This window comes from Ictalurus furcatus, chromosome 26, assembly GCF_023375685.1.
Source record: "Ictalurus furcatus strain D&B chromosome 26, Billie_1.0, whole genome shotgun sequence".
Taxonomy (NCBI): domain Eukaryota; kingdom Metazoa; phylum Chordata; class Actinopteri; order Siluriformes; family Ictaluridae; genus Ictalurus; species Ictalurus furcatus.
Genome location: NC_071280.1, coordinates 15,593,059 through 15,610,074, shown reverse-complemented (window position 1 = coordinate 15,610,074; position 17,016 = coordinate 15,593,059). Strand labels below are relative to the sequence as shown.

Below are 17,016 nucleotides of genomic sequence, written 5' to 3'. Positions count from 1 at the left end.
TAACGGCAGTGAAAGTTATTACACAATTACCAGAGCGGACACGCCTCAGTTGTCAAAGGCCACAAAGAGTCAAAGGCTATGATGAGGGTTAACTACGGCTAAAGAGCGCGAGACAAAAAACGAATATAAACATGGCCGACTGCTGCCTCAGGAAACGAGGAAACAGATTTGTTTGTATTCGAACCAATTATTTCCTCGTTCCATGCAATCAAGTTGTCCAACGTGTTTACAGTTGATACGTTACTTATGCTACACAGTGTCAAGAATTTCTCAATTCTGATTGGTCAGAAAGTGTTGATTCATTTCCGAAAACGGTAATTCCGATTGTAATTCAAATCACAGGTTTATATTAATGGGTTCTTTCTAATAAGTCGGCGTTTCTATTGTAACAACTTACGCAGGGATTGTGTGGTTGATGCTCCACGTAAATGGAACATAAACCGTGTGAAATTGTTGACATATTTACGTTTTCTATGAGGAGAAATGAATTTTTTGGAAGGAGTCTCCAGTGTCAGAGGTAAAACTTTAACTTTTCCAACACAGGAAAGTCTTAAAAACAGAGAATTTTGCTCTCTTTTTTTCTTGGTAACATGACAGAGCTGTATTTTTTTTTGTCTACAGTCTTATTATCTCGCTTTCCTAACTTTTGTTAAAACATAACTGATGAATATTATCAGCAAGATAGGGTAAGTGCAACAAGTTTACACTAGGGGTAAAATTATACAGAAGTCCTGACAGGACATGTTAGCCTAGATAGCTAACGTTTGCTAGCTGGCAAGCGACCCATCACTGGCAGTAACTACTTAAAAATAAACGAACAAATTCATACAAATTGCAATTATGTACGCATGAAAAACTAGACCGTAACAAAGGACAACAGCTAACAGGTGCGGTAGCATTAAAGTAGCTAGCTAACAGCTAGTCACTGCTAGCACAAAACATTCTACTACTTAGCTAGCAAAGTCATCTACTCAGAATAACTGGTGAAATAAAGCTATTGGATTAATTAATATTTTTGAAAGGCTTTTTTATAAGGGATTATTACTCTTTTTTTAAACAAATTGATTGATATGTGAAGACTTTAATGCTAATATAAATGTTGTAAATGTGAAGTACAGTAACTGTTTGGCAACTCTGTTGCCTGTAAGATAAATTTGTAGGGACTTTCTTCAGCTACACACTAAAAAATACAACTTACTCTGTGCATTATTCAGATGCTTAGCACCTGTTTGTGACCTCATAAAAATAAAATAAAAAAAAACAAAACAATAATAATAATAATAATAATAAAAAAGTACACCACTTCACCTCTCCAGTTATATGCACATCATTGCTTTAATTACCTTAGCTATTCATGTTATGCTAATTCTGGTATTTGGCAGGTTCGCTCCCCCTGACACACGGCACAATGGCTGAGGAGAAACGAGGTCGTTTATTACAAAGTGTGTGCCGTGGCTAGCCTCTAGACGCAGAGTGGATTATAGGTAGCTTTAGCCTGTACCAGGCCTCTGTGGATGACAGGATATGGAGGAGAATTGCTAGGAAATACAGCTGGCAAAAAAAAAAAAAAAAAAAAAAACGTGTGTGGAGGAAAGATGGACTAACGGGGTTCTGTGACTTGTTTTCCAGCACATCTTTGTTTTGAATTTGGGGGAGGTTTCAGTTTCATCACAGCCAAAAAAACCCAAACTGACTTGCCTCGGGCGATTTATTTTCGTTCCAGTCTAAAAGTAGGTTGATATGGCAGATCGCCTTGAATGCTTAGATCCAGATATGAGCTCCAAGGATGTTCATTTCAATTTAAAATAAAATAAAATAAAATAAAATAAAATAATATTGCACCCAGTGTTCCCGGCGTAGGCTTTAGAACCAACACCTGACCAGGATAAAGCGGTTACTGAAGATGAATAAATTAATGAAGAAAAAGAAAAAAAAAGAAATACGATAAAATAAAATATTTAGTAAATATACTAATTAAAAATCTATTAGTAAGGAACCCTATTGGATTCATAGAGATCCTACACATGTGAGTGTTTTTTCTTCTTACAGCCGAGGCGTAATTAAGTTGACGTACACTCCGGAAATATTGGCACCCTTTAAGAGAAGAGAACGAGCAAAAAAAACGCCAGTACGAAGTAAACGATTTCACTTATGACTCAAATTCTGCACTGAAACAGTTAAAGAAAATTAGTGTGAGTCTGAAGTGGGGTCTGAAATGAAGAAAGCGTTCTGCATGAAGGAAGTTCCTCCACACTTGTTAGAAGTTATTCTCTCCACCGGATTATAAATTTTCGGGCATTTCGATCGTTTTTGCATCCATAACGAATACAATCCAGTTAAATGGCAATGCAGTATGGAATCCCCCCACATTACGATCCGTTCTTTCTGCCTTGATGGTTAAAGATTTGCGTGTGTAAATGATCCTCATGATATGCTTCTTGGAAAATTTTAAACCGATCTAATCAAAATCAAACACATCAGACTCCGCTGCCTTCCCTGGTTTCATCATACTGTACACCTCTCTCCCCGTCTCTCTCCTCGTCTCTCGCTGTCGTTCTCTTTCCGACTAAAACGACATTTTGCAGCACGACGAAATGACCTTGAAATGCGCTTTCTCTTTCTTCCTCCCCTGCCTGTCAGCACAGACTGTAATTTATACGTTAAATGAATTAACCGTATCGCTCGCCGGCCAATCGTCGAGCGCTATATTAATTTGCATTTTAATCTGACGCCATGACGTTAATTGCCTCCTTGCTGTCGCGCTAAAACGACTCGATATGTCACGTTAAACTTTTGATAGCTAAAGTCAAGTATGAGTGTCATTTCATATTTTTTTTGGACATGCTGAGGTGCCTTCTGGCTGATGAAGGACACTCCTGATAGGACAGGCTTTAGTTTACAAAGACACTTTTCACACCAAAAATGACTATTTCACTAACAATAGCATGAAGCATAAAGTCAAACTTTGGATTTGGAACCATTCAAATCAGTAATCTAGCTATCTGTTAAAAAACAACAACAACAACAACAACAACGACAACAACAACACCTGAATCAGTCACTGCATACAGCATGTCTCTATGGGACATCCTTGCCTGAGGAGACAATACACCCTCCCTGGTTACTTTTTAGCTCATGGGACCTCCGAGCTATCAATCTACTTTATCCATCGCTGGAGAAGGAAGCGAAGGAGAACAAAAATATATTCACTGAGAGTAGTGGGAGGACTGACACACACACACACACACACACACACACACACACACACACACAAAAACCCAAAACTGCCACACTGTTGATAAACGGTTCAGCTATAACTCTTTCATACCTTTATACACCAACAAACACTACCATCATATTACTACAATATACGATTAATACGCTAGTATTATATGATCATGCTTCATATTAGCAGCATACAGCTGTTTGACTATTTAGATTCACCGATGTTCATAATAACATATCTGAAGTATCAGCTTGTCGACATCGTGCTCTGGGCACGGCACGCACGGTTCCTGAGCCGACTACTCAACCGCATAATTAAACTAATTATAGTCACGCAATCACTGTAATTACCAAGCACATTACACTAATTGCCCTCTTTGCGGGTAGAGATCGACTTCAATCTGGCAACCCTTCATTAGCGCAAAAACGCTCACCCATGTCCCAAACACGTTCGATTATTCTACTTAGTAAAAGCACTCGCTGACAGTCCATTAGCTGCTCTTATAAATATTGTAATAAATGCTTAATAAGGTGACTAGTACACCAGGGGGTGAGGTTATAACTGCTGAATAAAGCGAACCTCTATATTCGTTGTAGCCACTTCACGATCACGTCTGAGCGAACATCAAATAAAAACGGACAGACCCTTGATTTCTAAACCTTACGGCAAAAACATCAGATATTCATTTTCTCTCACTTTCTCTCAAAGCCAATCTTTCCTCACCACTGCTCCCATTCACATACTTATGTACTTATGTATAATCCTCTTACGATTTGCCAAGGAATCCCACACAACACACACACACACACACACACACACACACACACACACACAATTTAAATATGTCCCTTTTAGTGCCTCTCATCTTGTTCATTTTCCAAGCAGCCAGTGAACTCGTTCTCTCATCTCCACGCTTTTCTTATCTCTCAAAGCTCCACGACTTCGCTCCGGTGGCTTGAGAGAGATTTTGAGAGCGAATCCTGAACTGGCTCGTATCGGTGAGGCAGCAGCGTGCGTATGAAACACAGTGTGAGAAGTTCAGGAGTCTTGAGTAAGAAGAAGTCAAGAAGTTAGCGCCTACTTTTCCAAATCGGAGATGAACTGAGGGTCTGTACCCTAACGATGTACCCTAATCACTGTATCTCACAGCTGCATGCGCAGTTTCAACGCACATCAAGATGATGTTATAACAAAAGGTATAAAGCTATTTAGGATGTGCTATTATAGGAAAATAAATCAATGATGGGATGGTGTGATGTGACCCTACACACAGCACGTCCTGAGGTGTTTTATCCTCTTGGACCACATACATATTAAATATTCCCAGTGGTAAGAAGAAGGTGGGATGGTCACGCAGTGGGTAGCGTTTCTGCCTCACGGCTCCAGGATTCCCAGTTGTGGTTCCCAGTGTCCTTGTGGTTACCTCCAGGTCCCCTGGTTTCCTCACACACTCTCCAAAAACATGGGCGGTAGATTGGTTTTGTGAAATCGCCCCTATATGTGAACGTGTATGATGCCCTGAAATGAACCAGAAGGCGTATTCCCATCTCACACGCAGAGTATTCCTGGTATAGACTTCGGCTCCGCCACCACCTATCCCTGACCAGGATGAATCTCATACAGAAGAATAAGACTTGTTTTCAGTATGTGATATACTGTCACACCCCTTATTAGGAAGGATTCGTACAGGTTAAGAAGTCAAACCTGCAGATTTTGCCATTAGGATGAGAATTCAAGACCTAAAAATGACTCTCTGACCTCACACTGCGTTTTCTCCACATTACGGTCTGACAGGTTGCCTCGTTATAAAGTAAATATACGGCCCAGCTTGTGGATTGGGACAATCGATCGCAGAAACCCCGTTATCTCTCTCGGCCTCATCAATCCTAGTGTAGGTGCCAGAGACAGTAATGAGAAGACTAGAAACAGTCTGCCAGCGTGCCAGCTGGTGGGAGCTATGACTGGCGTCCTGCCATTTCTTGACACCGACAAAGACATCTTCTTTCCTCGAAGAGTGCCAGCGAAACAAACAAACACACACACACACACACCATTGATGTGATGCCCGTGTGTGTGAGATGCCACTTCTGCCTGGCAACGGGGACAGGCACAGGTGTGCCAATGTGGTGGCTTTGTCTTGAAAACGAGCCAGATTGGATGGAGAGCCATTCTCCAAAGAAATGAGAAGGAGGAAGAGATGACTGGACATTGGCAGATTGGTAAATTGAAGTTAGGATGGCTGTGATAAGATTTCTCTCTCTCTCTCTCTTTGTCTTTCGGTGCAGGATGACTGGAGTGGAAATCGATGAAAGGCATAAAATCCAAGAGAGGACGAAGGGTTTCTTACACTCCTCCTCCCTCGTGTCATGATTGCAGTGTCACGCTTGGTATCTGATTAAAGAACAGGAGCGGATCATCAAGGTCAGGCCGATAAATATGCTATTACGGACGGATTCTATCGATATGCTTCTGACATACCGTAATATCCGTGTTTGGCACTTTGGAAGGACGTATATCCACGTGACACACATTTTTCAGATTAAAAAAAAAAAAAAAAGTGTATGTAGCATCTTTGACACACAGCATGTGATTGATAAGTGTTGGACCGCTGAAGTAATTGCATCACACACAGGGGTCCTCGGTGGCCATTTTCCAAAACACCGGCTTCACCGGGGCACAGGGACAAAGCCGACTGTGCCGAGGTCTGTTCACTGCGACAACGACCAGATGACTGCTAGCAAACATACTCTGAATACACACACAACGACTACACACACACACACACACACACACCAAATGCCTACTTGTAATAATAATTTTTAAAAAACCATATGGAGTTATTTTCCATAAACGCAACAGTGAAGTTATTATTTTATTAATCGCAAAACTAGGGAGCGGAATTTCAGGCAAATGATTATTCAGATTTTTTAAAGGCTTTATTCTGACCACAATCTCAGCGTGACTTAAAAAATATAATAAAATATATATATAGGGATATTTAGGCATGTGTGGTAGACCAAAGCAGACAAAAATTATATATGAAATATATCGTGCATGGTTAAATGTATTCTCATTATCAGGTCATCTGTCAATTAACCTCAGTGGTTGGAATATCAGATATACCGCATATTAGGATTCATTTATGTAAATCCCATCATATATTATGGGAACTCCATGCTAACGGTGGATGTCACATCAGAAGTGTTTCAACAGTAACATGCAAGACCAAAGTTCCTCTGACCTGAAGCAGAGAAAGAAAAGTGAAGGGGGGGGGAAGAAAAAAGGTAATGTACCTGTAACACAATGACAAGGAGCTTTAATATTACATGTCACACCAATATTTCCTGTTTCTGCCTTGCCTTGACACAAAGGCTCTGTGATGGTATAGATCTGTGTGTTTGTGTGTGTGTTTCCAGCAGACTGCCCTCGTTCAGTCACTCACCGCTTTACACAGATATTTCTACGTACCATGTGGAGGAGGCTAAGCTTTGGGAGCTGCAAGATTTTTCCAGTGTGACACAGAACATCACAGAATCTAATCACAGAGGTGGCAACAAGAGAATTGGACCACAAGAATTCTAGCATACGTCAGTGGATGAGATGGCTACACTTTTTAGATGACTGTCATATATGAACCCCCTCGACCATCTTGGCGGTGGCGTCTTAACCTGTAGGAATTTTGCCGACAGTCCCCGGTTCCATCAAGCACCTCCTGGCAGCTCTGGTAGATTCCTGCATACTGTCGCCAAGATCAAAGGATGGGTTCTCCAAAACTGTACATTTACTGAGCACGGTACTGCTGCACGGTGCTCACGGCGACAAAACCTATCCGATAATTCAATCATCTTTAGTATCCGATTTATCCTGATCAGGGTTGCTGTGGATCCGGAGCCTACTGTATGGGCGCAGGGTGGGAATATACCCTGGGTGGGACACCAGTACACCACAGGGGACATTCAAACACTCGGGGTCAATTTAGAGCAGACAGTCCACCCGCAGGCTTGTTTTGGGAGGAGGGAGGAAACTCATGGAGAACTTGAAAAACTCTGCTCACACAGTAACCCGAGATCAGGATCAAATCGGGGACCCTGGAGCTGAGAGGCAGCAATGCTACCCATTGTGCCACCATGCCACGCAGAATAGCTGGGATAAACCCAAAATGGGATTGCATGCCACTGGAAATGGCTGGCGTTGGACATGCAGTCCCATTACGCAGCTCCTGAAAGACCTGCAGAGCTGTACCACCGGTGGATTCACGCATACCGTTGATTATTTTTCAAAACCATGCAGTCCAATCACGTGTATACATTCCCAGATTCTTGAATTGAATCAGCTGACTCAGCAGGTCTTGGCAGTGAACATGCAGATGATTTGCAACCACCATGGTCTTTGTTGCAAGGTGGCCTAGGGTTACTCCTGATATTGATGGGCTAACTTCGCAGTCTGTCAAACAGCAAGGAAGTGGGAATTGTGATGGTTGGCTATTGAGTGGTAGTAAACATACTCTCCGTGCCAATTTGCTAACACCAGTTGCTCACGCAAAGACCATTGCTGAGGAACCAATGCGATCGTAGAACAACTCAATGTTTAATACTCAAGTTGCAAAAGTTAAGGTGTTGGATTAGCCTTAGTACTTTCCCCTTAAGACTTCATTGTGTGAAATCGAATAAAATCCAATCGCATTGCCCTTGTTCATTCGAATCCGTTCAAATTGCATGTTGAACGAAGATTTCTGACAGATCACGACCAAAGTTGGTGTAAAATTCTTTCCTTTTTTTTTTTTTTTTAAGTATTAAATGTCCTTTCTCGTTTTCTTTTAGTATTAGCTCCGAGATAGAATCACAAAAGATGGCACTCTCTGGCTCAGGTGCTCTCTTTGGCTGGCTCTCTTTCATGACCACTAGAACACAGCCCAAATTGAGTCTCTGAGTCATTGTCAAGACCTAGTATTGCCAATATTATCATTTCTTCTAAGGTACAAAGCTGAGGATTTGACTTTGCGGTTCTCCCTTTTGCCATTTCGGAAAAGGACATCGTTTTCCATTCAACTGCCAAGAGCTGCATACAAATCATCTTTGTGCAAGGTCATCCCACTCTTTATCAGTGTTTGACAAGTAGCCACAAGGGTTATACAAACACTGGATCCTCTATGTTACTCTGACCGTTTTCTTTCGGGAAATGTTTGTTTGTGCTTACATCAAGTATCAGCTAATTAAAGAAAAATAAATTACTTGTACTCTTTGGTCATTTTATCGAAATTATGTCTGGTCATTTGGTTGTCCATAATCAAGATCATGATTCATGCGTCTGGATTGATAATGACATCTTTTTATCCGGTATCCTGCATCCGTAATCATAGCTGATCCGTAACGGACCCTGCAGAGACCACCCAGTGCTGCATAAACCATTAACACGATGCTAATCTCTGTATATAATCACAGTAGAGGATAAACATTAGCATGTCCCACCTCTGTGCCTCTCTGTAATGAATCACATCCCCTTGCAAAGGTGACGAGTGGTTCTCGCTGGCAGTTTAAGCACAGTTTCCCACTACAGGTGGTTTCACCTGACTGACTGACATCATTAGCCTGTCGCCGCGTGCCAACGTGATGGATCGCACAGTACACAGGGGACAAAGCACACAAACAAACACACACACGGAAGAAGACAGCAGCTGTCTCCGGATATGCCGTGTCAAAAGCAAACATGTTCATTTCTTGTTTAGTGCAAGCTCCCTGTACAGAGATTAAGCACTAAAGGCTCTCGCGCTTTCTCTCTCTCGGTTTAGTTTGGAGAAATCGGTGGCATGTCGAGGCGCTGACAGTAAATCAGTGAGACAAAAGAAGGCGGATGGGTAGGAGTTTAAAGCGGGGATAAAGGGGACGCCTTCATCCATATCGCATCTGCATGACAATGCGTCTGACCGGGGGACGGTGTTCTTCAGTGCCTGCACATTTATCAAGCGTTTTACTCCCATTTTCTGTCACGCGGACGCAATCTTCCTGCCTCCTGCTACTTCTGTCTTCCTCGTTCCCTTCCTCTCGCAGAAAATTCATCAAATGTGGTTCTCCAGTGCGTTTGAAAGCAAAACAGTGCCAATGAAAAAAAGCGATACCACTCGGGATAGGTGAGAATAAATACAAAGCCGATTTTATCCCCAAGAATTCCTTTCACATTTTCTGGACACAGTGAAATTTAATGCGCGTCTTGCTCATTGCTACCGGGTGTAGTATCTGACCTGAACTGTGCTAACGTACCTTTCCTGTGTCCCGTCTCCTTCTGGATCTTCTTCACCGCAACGAGACCCTCCTCCTCCTCATTTCCAGCTGGAGGAGTAAAAAAAACAACAACAGGTTACTACAAACATATCCAAACAAAAATTTCACAAAACACGTAAATTTGATTGAATTGGATTGAATGTTTAGGAATTTTTATCAACAGTTTTAACATTTTATTATTTTTGAATTTCGTGTTTACATTTTTTTTTTAATCAGCATTTTTAAATTCAAATTCAAAAAATTGACAAAATTTGAATTGAAGTTGAATTTTTTAATATGAATTTAAAAATGCTGATAAAAATAATAAAATAGTCAAATATTTAAAATGCCCATAAAAAAAAAAATTCCAAACACCAAAGATTCCAAACACCAAAAAAAACAAGCAAATGAATGAAAAACTTCTCAAAAACATCAACACATTAAAAAGATCAAAACATACATTTCCAAGCACAAAAAAATCTTCTAATTAATATAAAGAAATTTCCAAACATAGAAATGATAAAATACGATAACATTTTCAACAACAAAAATGCTCAAAATGATCAAAATACATACATTTTCACCAAAAAAAAAAAAAAAATACAAAGAAAAACTTTTAAAATACAAAAATTTCCAAGCACAAAAATATATATAAGAAATTCCAAACAAAATAAATGACCGAAAAAGATTCAAACAAATTTTCAAACACAAAGAAACTTTAAACAAAAATAAACGTTAAATAAATGATAAATATAGAAAAGAAAGTATAAAATAATTTCAGTGTTATTTCCTATACAGTGAGCATATGTAGTGAAAAGGAAGTTCCTCCAGAATTATTCCTACAGAAACGATGAGGCTGAGGATGGTCGATTTTTACACAGTTTGACAAAGAAATTTTGGAAAGTTTGGAGAAAGTTGGACAGCCAGTGATGTTTTTTTCATGTTTGGTACTGTTGCCTAAGGTTTTGAAACCTTCCAGAAAGAACTGCATTGGATCTTCGAATCAATTATTTTTTCTGTTCTATAACCCTTCATGGCAAGAGTTTGACTTTGTTTTTGTTTTTTTTTTGGTTTTAATGTGAAGTCCCGAGGACATTAGAGTAAAACCTCACGTGTTGTTAGGAATATGACATGAACATGAAAATCTTCAGTGCTTCCATCTCTCTCTCTCTCTCTCTGCATTTAAATGTGAGGAGAGGAAATAAACAGTTCAAGCACGAGCTATTCTCACTGAATTTCTACCGTCTTTTTTTTCCCTCATGTTACTGAAACTTTTCGCACTGGCTGAAAAGTAAAAAAATAAATAAATAACTGTAGGATTTTCCCCTAATATAATCATCTGTTCTATATATCTCCAGTCCTAAAGTTGTTTTCGTGTTGTTGTTTTTTTCGTGTTTTTTTCTCTCTCTCTTCGAGTAAGACAACTGAAACAGGAAAGTGCAAACTCATCTGTCCTGAAGACTTAAAGTGCACCTATTATGGTTTTTGAAACCTGCCTAATTGTGTTTTCAAGGTCTCATACGATAGATTTACATGCATCCGAGGTCAAAAAACACTTTAACGTGCTCATGATTTAAATTGCAGCATTACATTTTTTTCCCAGGGTCACAAACGACTCGTTCAATGATCCGTTCTAAAGGATTCATTCTAAACTCCGATTGGTCAGATGTCCCAGTCTGACCAGTGTGATTGGTCTACCGCTGTCAGCATGCAGCCGATGGAGACCGGAGGCGGGGCTTTTTGTTACGAACCTACGTAGGTTAGTACAGGAAATAAGTCTGGATTCACTAACGACTCGATTCAGCTGTTCAGAATCGGTTCCTTCTTTTGGGAGTCAATAACCCCGTTTGTCGTGCGCTTTGATTTTTGAAACTTTGCAGACTTTTTACATTCACAAACAGCTACGTATATAACACACTACATGAACGGGAATATCTGAAAAACCATAATAGGTGCACTTTAAACTTACAGCTTTACCTCAGACTGTTACAAACTGCTGACGCTGGAGACTCCTTCCAAGAATGTTAAATAAACAACTCCTTACAGAACAATTCACCATATCAACAATGGGCCATTTTCACACATTTGAGTTTTTGCTGCCAGAAGTAGCTTTCACAGGTGTAACTTTTGCTTTCACTACAACAACAACAACAACAACAACAACAACTACTACTTCTACTACTACTATGGCCCAATCGAAAAGTAAGGGCTTTCACAGTAGTACTTTTATAATTATAGTTACTAATATAAGTAATAATATTTATTTTGTCAAATATATTTGACACTGAACAAACAAAACCACTAATCACTTTCACTGCAAGTGTAAACTCAGCTCTCGATAAACTAGCAATACAGCTAGCTAACGTTAACAAACTGTACTATTATTGATCATGTAAGGATGTTTAACTTTATTTTTAAACTTAACTTCCAAACTTAAACTAATGGAAATGAACTGAAACGTAGTACATACACAATATTGATTAGCTATGGCTGTAGGTAAGACCACCACTGTCAAGTCCAAGACCAGGTCTAGCCAAGTCCAAGTCAAGATCCAAGTCTAAATGCAAGCAGGACTTGAGAGGGAAAATCACTGAAAGCTTTTCGAAGCATTCGATCATCATGCTAGCATCAGTTAAGGTTACTTCTTACACAACATGAGGGTTGTGAAGGAATTCTTTCCATTGTGAGTGGAGTAGAAAGGGCATGTCCTCGACACACATATCTGATGTGAGAGACTGTGAGACTGAGTGAGTGTGATGTGTTACCGATGACCACATGCGTGCCCAGGCTCGCCAGGTGCCGAGAAGTTTCATAGCCCATTCCTCTGGCTCCTCCCGTCACTATGGCAACCCTCCCATTCTGTCTGGGCAAAACTGATCAGAAGGAAAAGGACAAAAAGAGAACAGGATTAAAAAAAAAAAAATCATTAAGGGAGAAAAAAAAAAATGATGCTACGTTTCGGCTTCCTGATGAAGGACACGGTGTCCATCTCACTGGGACTTCTGCAAAAGGAACTGAAAAGTGTGTGTGTGTCTGTGTCTGTCTGAAATTGCATCATTCCACAGACTCATGCAGCAGGCGTCGTCTCAATGAGATTTTAGGGTCAAGCAGGAAACAGTAGCTGTAGCCAGGATGTACCGCCAGCAGAGTTGAAAATAACGTTTGTGACACCGAGAATCTGATTAGAATTTTTAAGCTTTATACGAAACTGAATATCAAGTTTTTCGACGTTAGTTTGAATCCAAACGGTTTTGAACGTGTAAGTATATAGGCTTCGATACTCAGCTTCGATTTCGTTTTAGACAGATCATATTGACAAAACTTCGAATGGGAATTTTGGTGGCACGGCACACTTTCACAGTTTTTTTTATCTCTTGAAGTTAAAGACAAAAAAAAAAAAAAACCAGCAGCTTTGTCATGTTACCACAAATGTTAAAAAAATCATGTCCTAAACAAAAAAAAACCCAACAATTTTTAAGAAAGTTTTTTTCTTAAATAACTCGTTTTTAATCTGTTTATTATTACATTCCGTCCTGTGAATCAGCTGTTACTATAGAAACGATAACGTATATACGTAATACTACAAAACGAGCGCATTAATGTAAACCTGTGATTTGAAATACAGCGGTATTTCTGTTATTGAAAATTAATCAACACCTTCTGACCAATCAGATTCAAGAATTCAAGGACAGCGTGGTATAAACGTGGTATAACATGGTATAAACTCAGTTAACTGCTCGTGCGTTGGTGAGTCAGCTCAGAGGAAGACATCTATGCAACACAAATTACACAATGTCCGCAGTCCTCGGGGACAACGTTTCATCAGTAAGGCAAGTCTAAACTCGATTTAAAGACTGTTCTGTTGTTCAGAGATAATTGGATATCTCGCACTAAATCAAAGGAAGGGAGCGTATGGTGTCCAATGCAAGATCGAATTCTTCTTCTCTGATCTATACCGATCAGCCATAACATTAAAACCACTGACCGGTGACGCGAATAACATGGATTATCTGGTTACAATGGCACCTGTGAAGGGGACAGAAAGTGAACAGTCAGTTCTCAAAGTTGATGTGTTGGAAACAGGAAAAATAGGTTAGGAAGGATCTGAGCGACTTCGACAAGGAACAAATCGTGATTTCTAGACGACTGGGTCAGAGCCTCTCCAAAACAGCCAGTCTTGTGGGGTGTTCCCGGTGTGCAGTGGTTATGGAAAAAGTTCATGCTGACTCTGATAGAAAGATGTCAGTGCGTCACAGCTTGCGGTGTACAGGGCTGTGTAGTTGCAGACCGGTCAGAGTGCCCATGCTGACCCCCTGTCCACTGCCGAAAGCGCCTACATGGACACGTGAGCATCAGAACTGGACCATGGAGCAATGGAAGAAGTTGGCCTGGTCTGATGAATCATGTTTACGTGTGTGTTGCTTACCTGGGGAAGAGATAGCACCAGGATGCACTATGGGAAGAAGGCAAGTCGGCGGAGGCAGTGTGATGCTCTGAGCAATGTTCTGCTGGGAAACCTCGAGCCCTGGTGTTCATGTGGATGTTACCTTGACACGTACCACCTTCCTAAACATTGCTGCAGACCAAATACACCCCGTCACGGCAACGGTATTCCCTAATGGCAGTGATCTCTTTCCGCAGGATAATGCTCCTTAACACACTGCAAAAATTGTTCAGGAACGGTTTGAGGAACATGACAAAGAGTCATGATCTCAATCCGATCGAGCGTCTGTGGGATTTGTGCTGGACAAACAAATCCGAACTATGCAGGGCCCACCTCGAATTTACAGGACTTAAAGGATCTGCTGCTAACGTCTTGGTGCCAGATACCCCTGCTTTGTCGGGTCAGCGCTGTTTTGTCAGCACAAGGAGGACCTACACAATATCAGGCAGGTGGTTTTAATGTTATGGCTGATTGGTGTATACCATAACAGAACACAGATATATAAATCTTCCTGTGCTGACTGATTGTTCCGACCAGCTATTTCAGCTTTTCTCTTTTGACTAACGCGCGTGAACAAGCGTCCATTGTGTAGTGCGTTTAATCCCCTACATGCCACCTGATGCTGATCCGAGATCAGTTTCTTCATCATCAGCCTGCATCATACCTCCTCTGTGATGAAAGAAAAAAAAGTGCAAAACCTCACCAAAAACCATTCGTTCCTTCAGAGACTTAGTCGGCTTAACTGCATATTTCTTCAGGATTTGGGTCAGAGGTTGTTCGTGCAATAATAACTACGACACATTAGTCGCGTTTTCTTTTTACCCCAAATAGTGTGCCAAAAAATATTTTACATTGTCTGCCCTTTACATTCCCAGTAGAGCTTTAAAGACCAAGAAACAACACAGGACGAATGTGATTACGTTAAAATTGCTCTTAAAAACAGTACTCCATAAAGACCTTTCATTAAACGGAAGATGAAAGGAACATGGCCAAAATTTGTCCATAAACAAAGACAAAAATATTAACTGGATTTAAAAAAAAAAAAAAAAAAAAGTATGACGTCTCATTCTTTAATAAATATAAAATTGTTTGAATCGGTGAATTGCTGTGGTTTAAGAGGAAAAAACACACCATGCCATCGCTGATTCTTCTTCCATATCTTACTTAAAACTTACAGAGCAGGAAAACGTCTGTAAATATCGCATTTAATAAAAGTTTTTTTTGTTCAATGTTAACGTCATAAGATACAGTTGTGCCCAAAAGTTTGCATACCCCTTGCAGAATCTCCTAAACCTTAATACCGTTAACAAAATAAGACGGATCATAAAAAATCCCATGTTGGTTTTTTATTTAGTCCTGTCCTGAATAAGCTATTTTCACATAACAGATGTTTACATATAGTCCACCCCTAAGACAAGATAATAGCTGAATTTATTTAAAAAAATTACCCCGTTCAAAAGTTTACACACCCTTTACACATTCTTAACACTGTGCAACATGATACATTAAGAGCCAGGGAGGTGTAAACTTTTGAACAGGATGATCAAATTGCTAGTATTTCGTCTTCTTATTGAGCGTCTGAAGGGCAGTACTAAATGGAAAAAGAAAAGATCTGTAAACAAAATAATAACTACAATAATCTGTAGTTATCATTCACCTATACGCCATTTGGCAAAAGTTCAAAGTCCAAAACTTTCTCCCTCACTACATGCAGTGTACTGATAATCCCGAAGCACTTACAACGTCTGACACTTATAATAATAAGAGTGTAATATGATTCGGACGTAAGCAATAAATATAAATATATTACCTTTTTTTCTTTTTAAAAAAAAACCCCAATATTTTCTAACATTTCATGTATGGTGGCTTGTCACTTTCTAGGAGGAATGTGAGACAATATAAGATAAAAGCTAAACACTTTTACACATTTGTACATGATAAAAATGAGAATATTGTTTAGACTAAAATAGAATGAATAAACAACAACAACAACAAAACCACGTGACAATCAAACTCGCTTCTGAACTTTCTTTTTCTTTAGGAATTAAAGCAAAGTGCTGAACTTTGGCACACACAAAAACTAAAAGCGGGGGGGAAAAAACACTCCATAGACGGTTTCAAACCTCTAACCTGGTAAAGTGAAGGATTTGTGGAGCAGCTGGTAGATGAGCACTTTCACACCGATGAAGTAAAGCCTGATAACCGGCAGGATGAAGGCGAAGAGCCGCCACATCGCGCAGCGTGACAGCGCTATCCGGAGTGTCTCACTGTTTACAGTCCGACCTGAAGCCGGCTCCATCCTGAATGATTCCGCTTTGGAGTCACAGTGCACTACGTAGGGACTAAAAGACGGTAATACTTACCCTACGTAGGGCACTTACAGAGGGACTACGGAGTTATTTGAGATACGGTTAGGATAAATGCGGGTTTTTTTTTTTTGTTTTTTTTTTTACATATTTAGTTTTCCAAATTCTAAAAGACTGGAAGTGGACGTCCACAAACATCGACTCACGTGGTGCTGGCAAACATAGCCCTCTGTGTATGGAGACTTTTGGGACACCCTGTATATGGCCAAAAGTATGTGGACACCCGTTATGATTAACACTATTGCTTACAGGTGCATAAAATCAAGTACAAAGCCATGCAGTCTCCATAGACAAACACTGGATGTAGAACAGCAACTCTATATTAATGCCCATAGATTTGGAATGGGGATGTCCAACAAGCTCAACGAGGTGGGATGGTCAGGTGTCCACATACTTTTGACCATATAGTATATGAGTGCTGGTGTGGTGTGTGCCTTTTGTCGCCTATCTAAGTCTCTAGTATGTTTATTTATGAGACTAGGTGGCAAAGCACTGGTCTACTAAACCTCCATTCATGTCTTTACACTTGCTAAAGCCAAAGGGAAGGTACATACACGAGAGTTGTTTAGCATCTTCAGCGTTTAGGAATCAGAAGGTTATCAGTACAAGCCTCACGACTGCCATAACCCCCATCTGATCTTGGAGCATGACTGTACTGTCTTTCACTTTGGGGTATTTGTGGGGGAGCAATTTCCTCTAGGGAGATTATAAACTATATCAACC

General features: G+C 40.2%; 1 protein-coding gene across 1 annotated transcript in view; it reads right to left on the bottom strand.

Moving 5' to 3' along the window:
* dhrsx (dehydrogenase/reductase (SDR family) X-linked) overlaps positions 1–16,160 on the bottom strand; it is a 34,074-nt gene extending 17,914 nt beyond the window's left edge. Inside the window, exons 1-3 of the mRNA XM_053615349.1 lie at positions 16,058–16,160; positions 12,249–12,356; positions 9,484–9,552 (exon numbers count right to left, since the gene is read on the bottom strand). Coding sequence (XP_053471324.1) covers positions 9,484–9,552; positions 12,249–12,356; positions 16,058–16,160 — 280 coding nt within the window. The remainder of the gene's footprint in view (positions 1–9,483; positions 9,553–12,248; positions 12,357–16,057) is intronic.
* Positions 16,161–17,016: the final 856 nt, after the last annotated feature.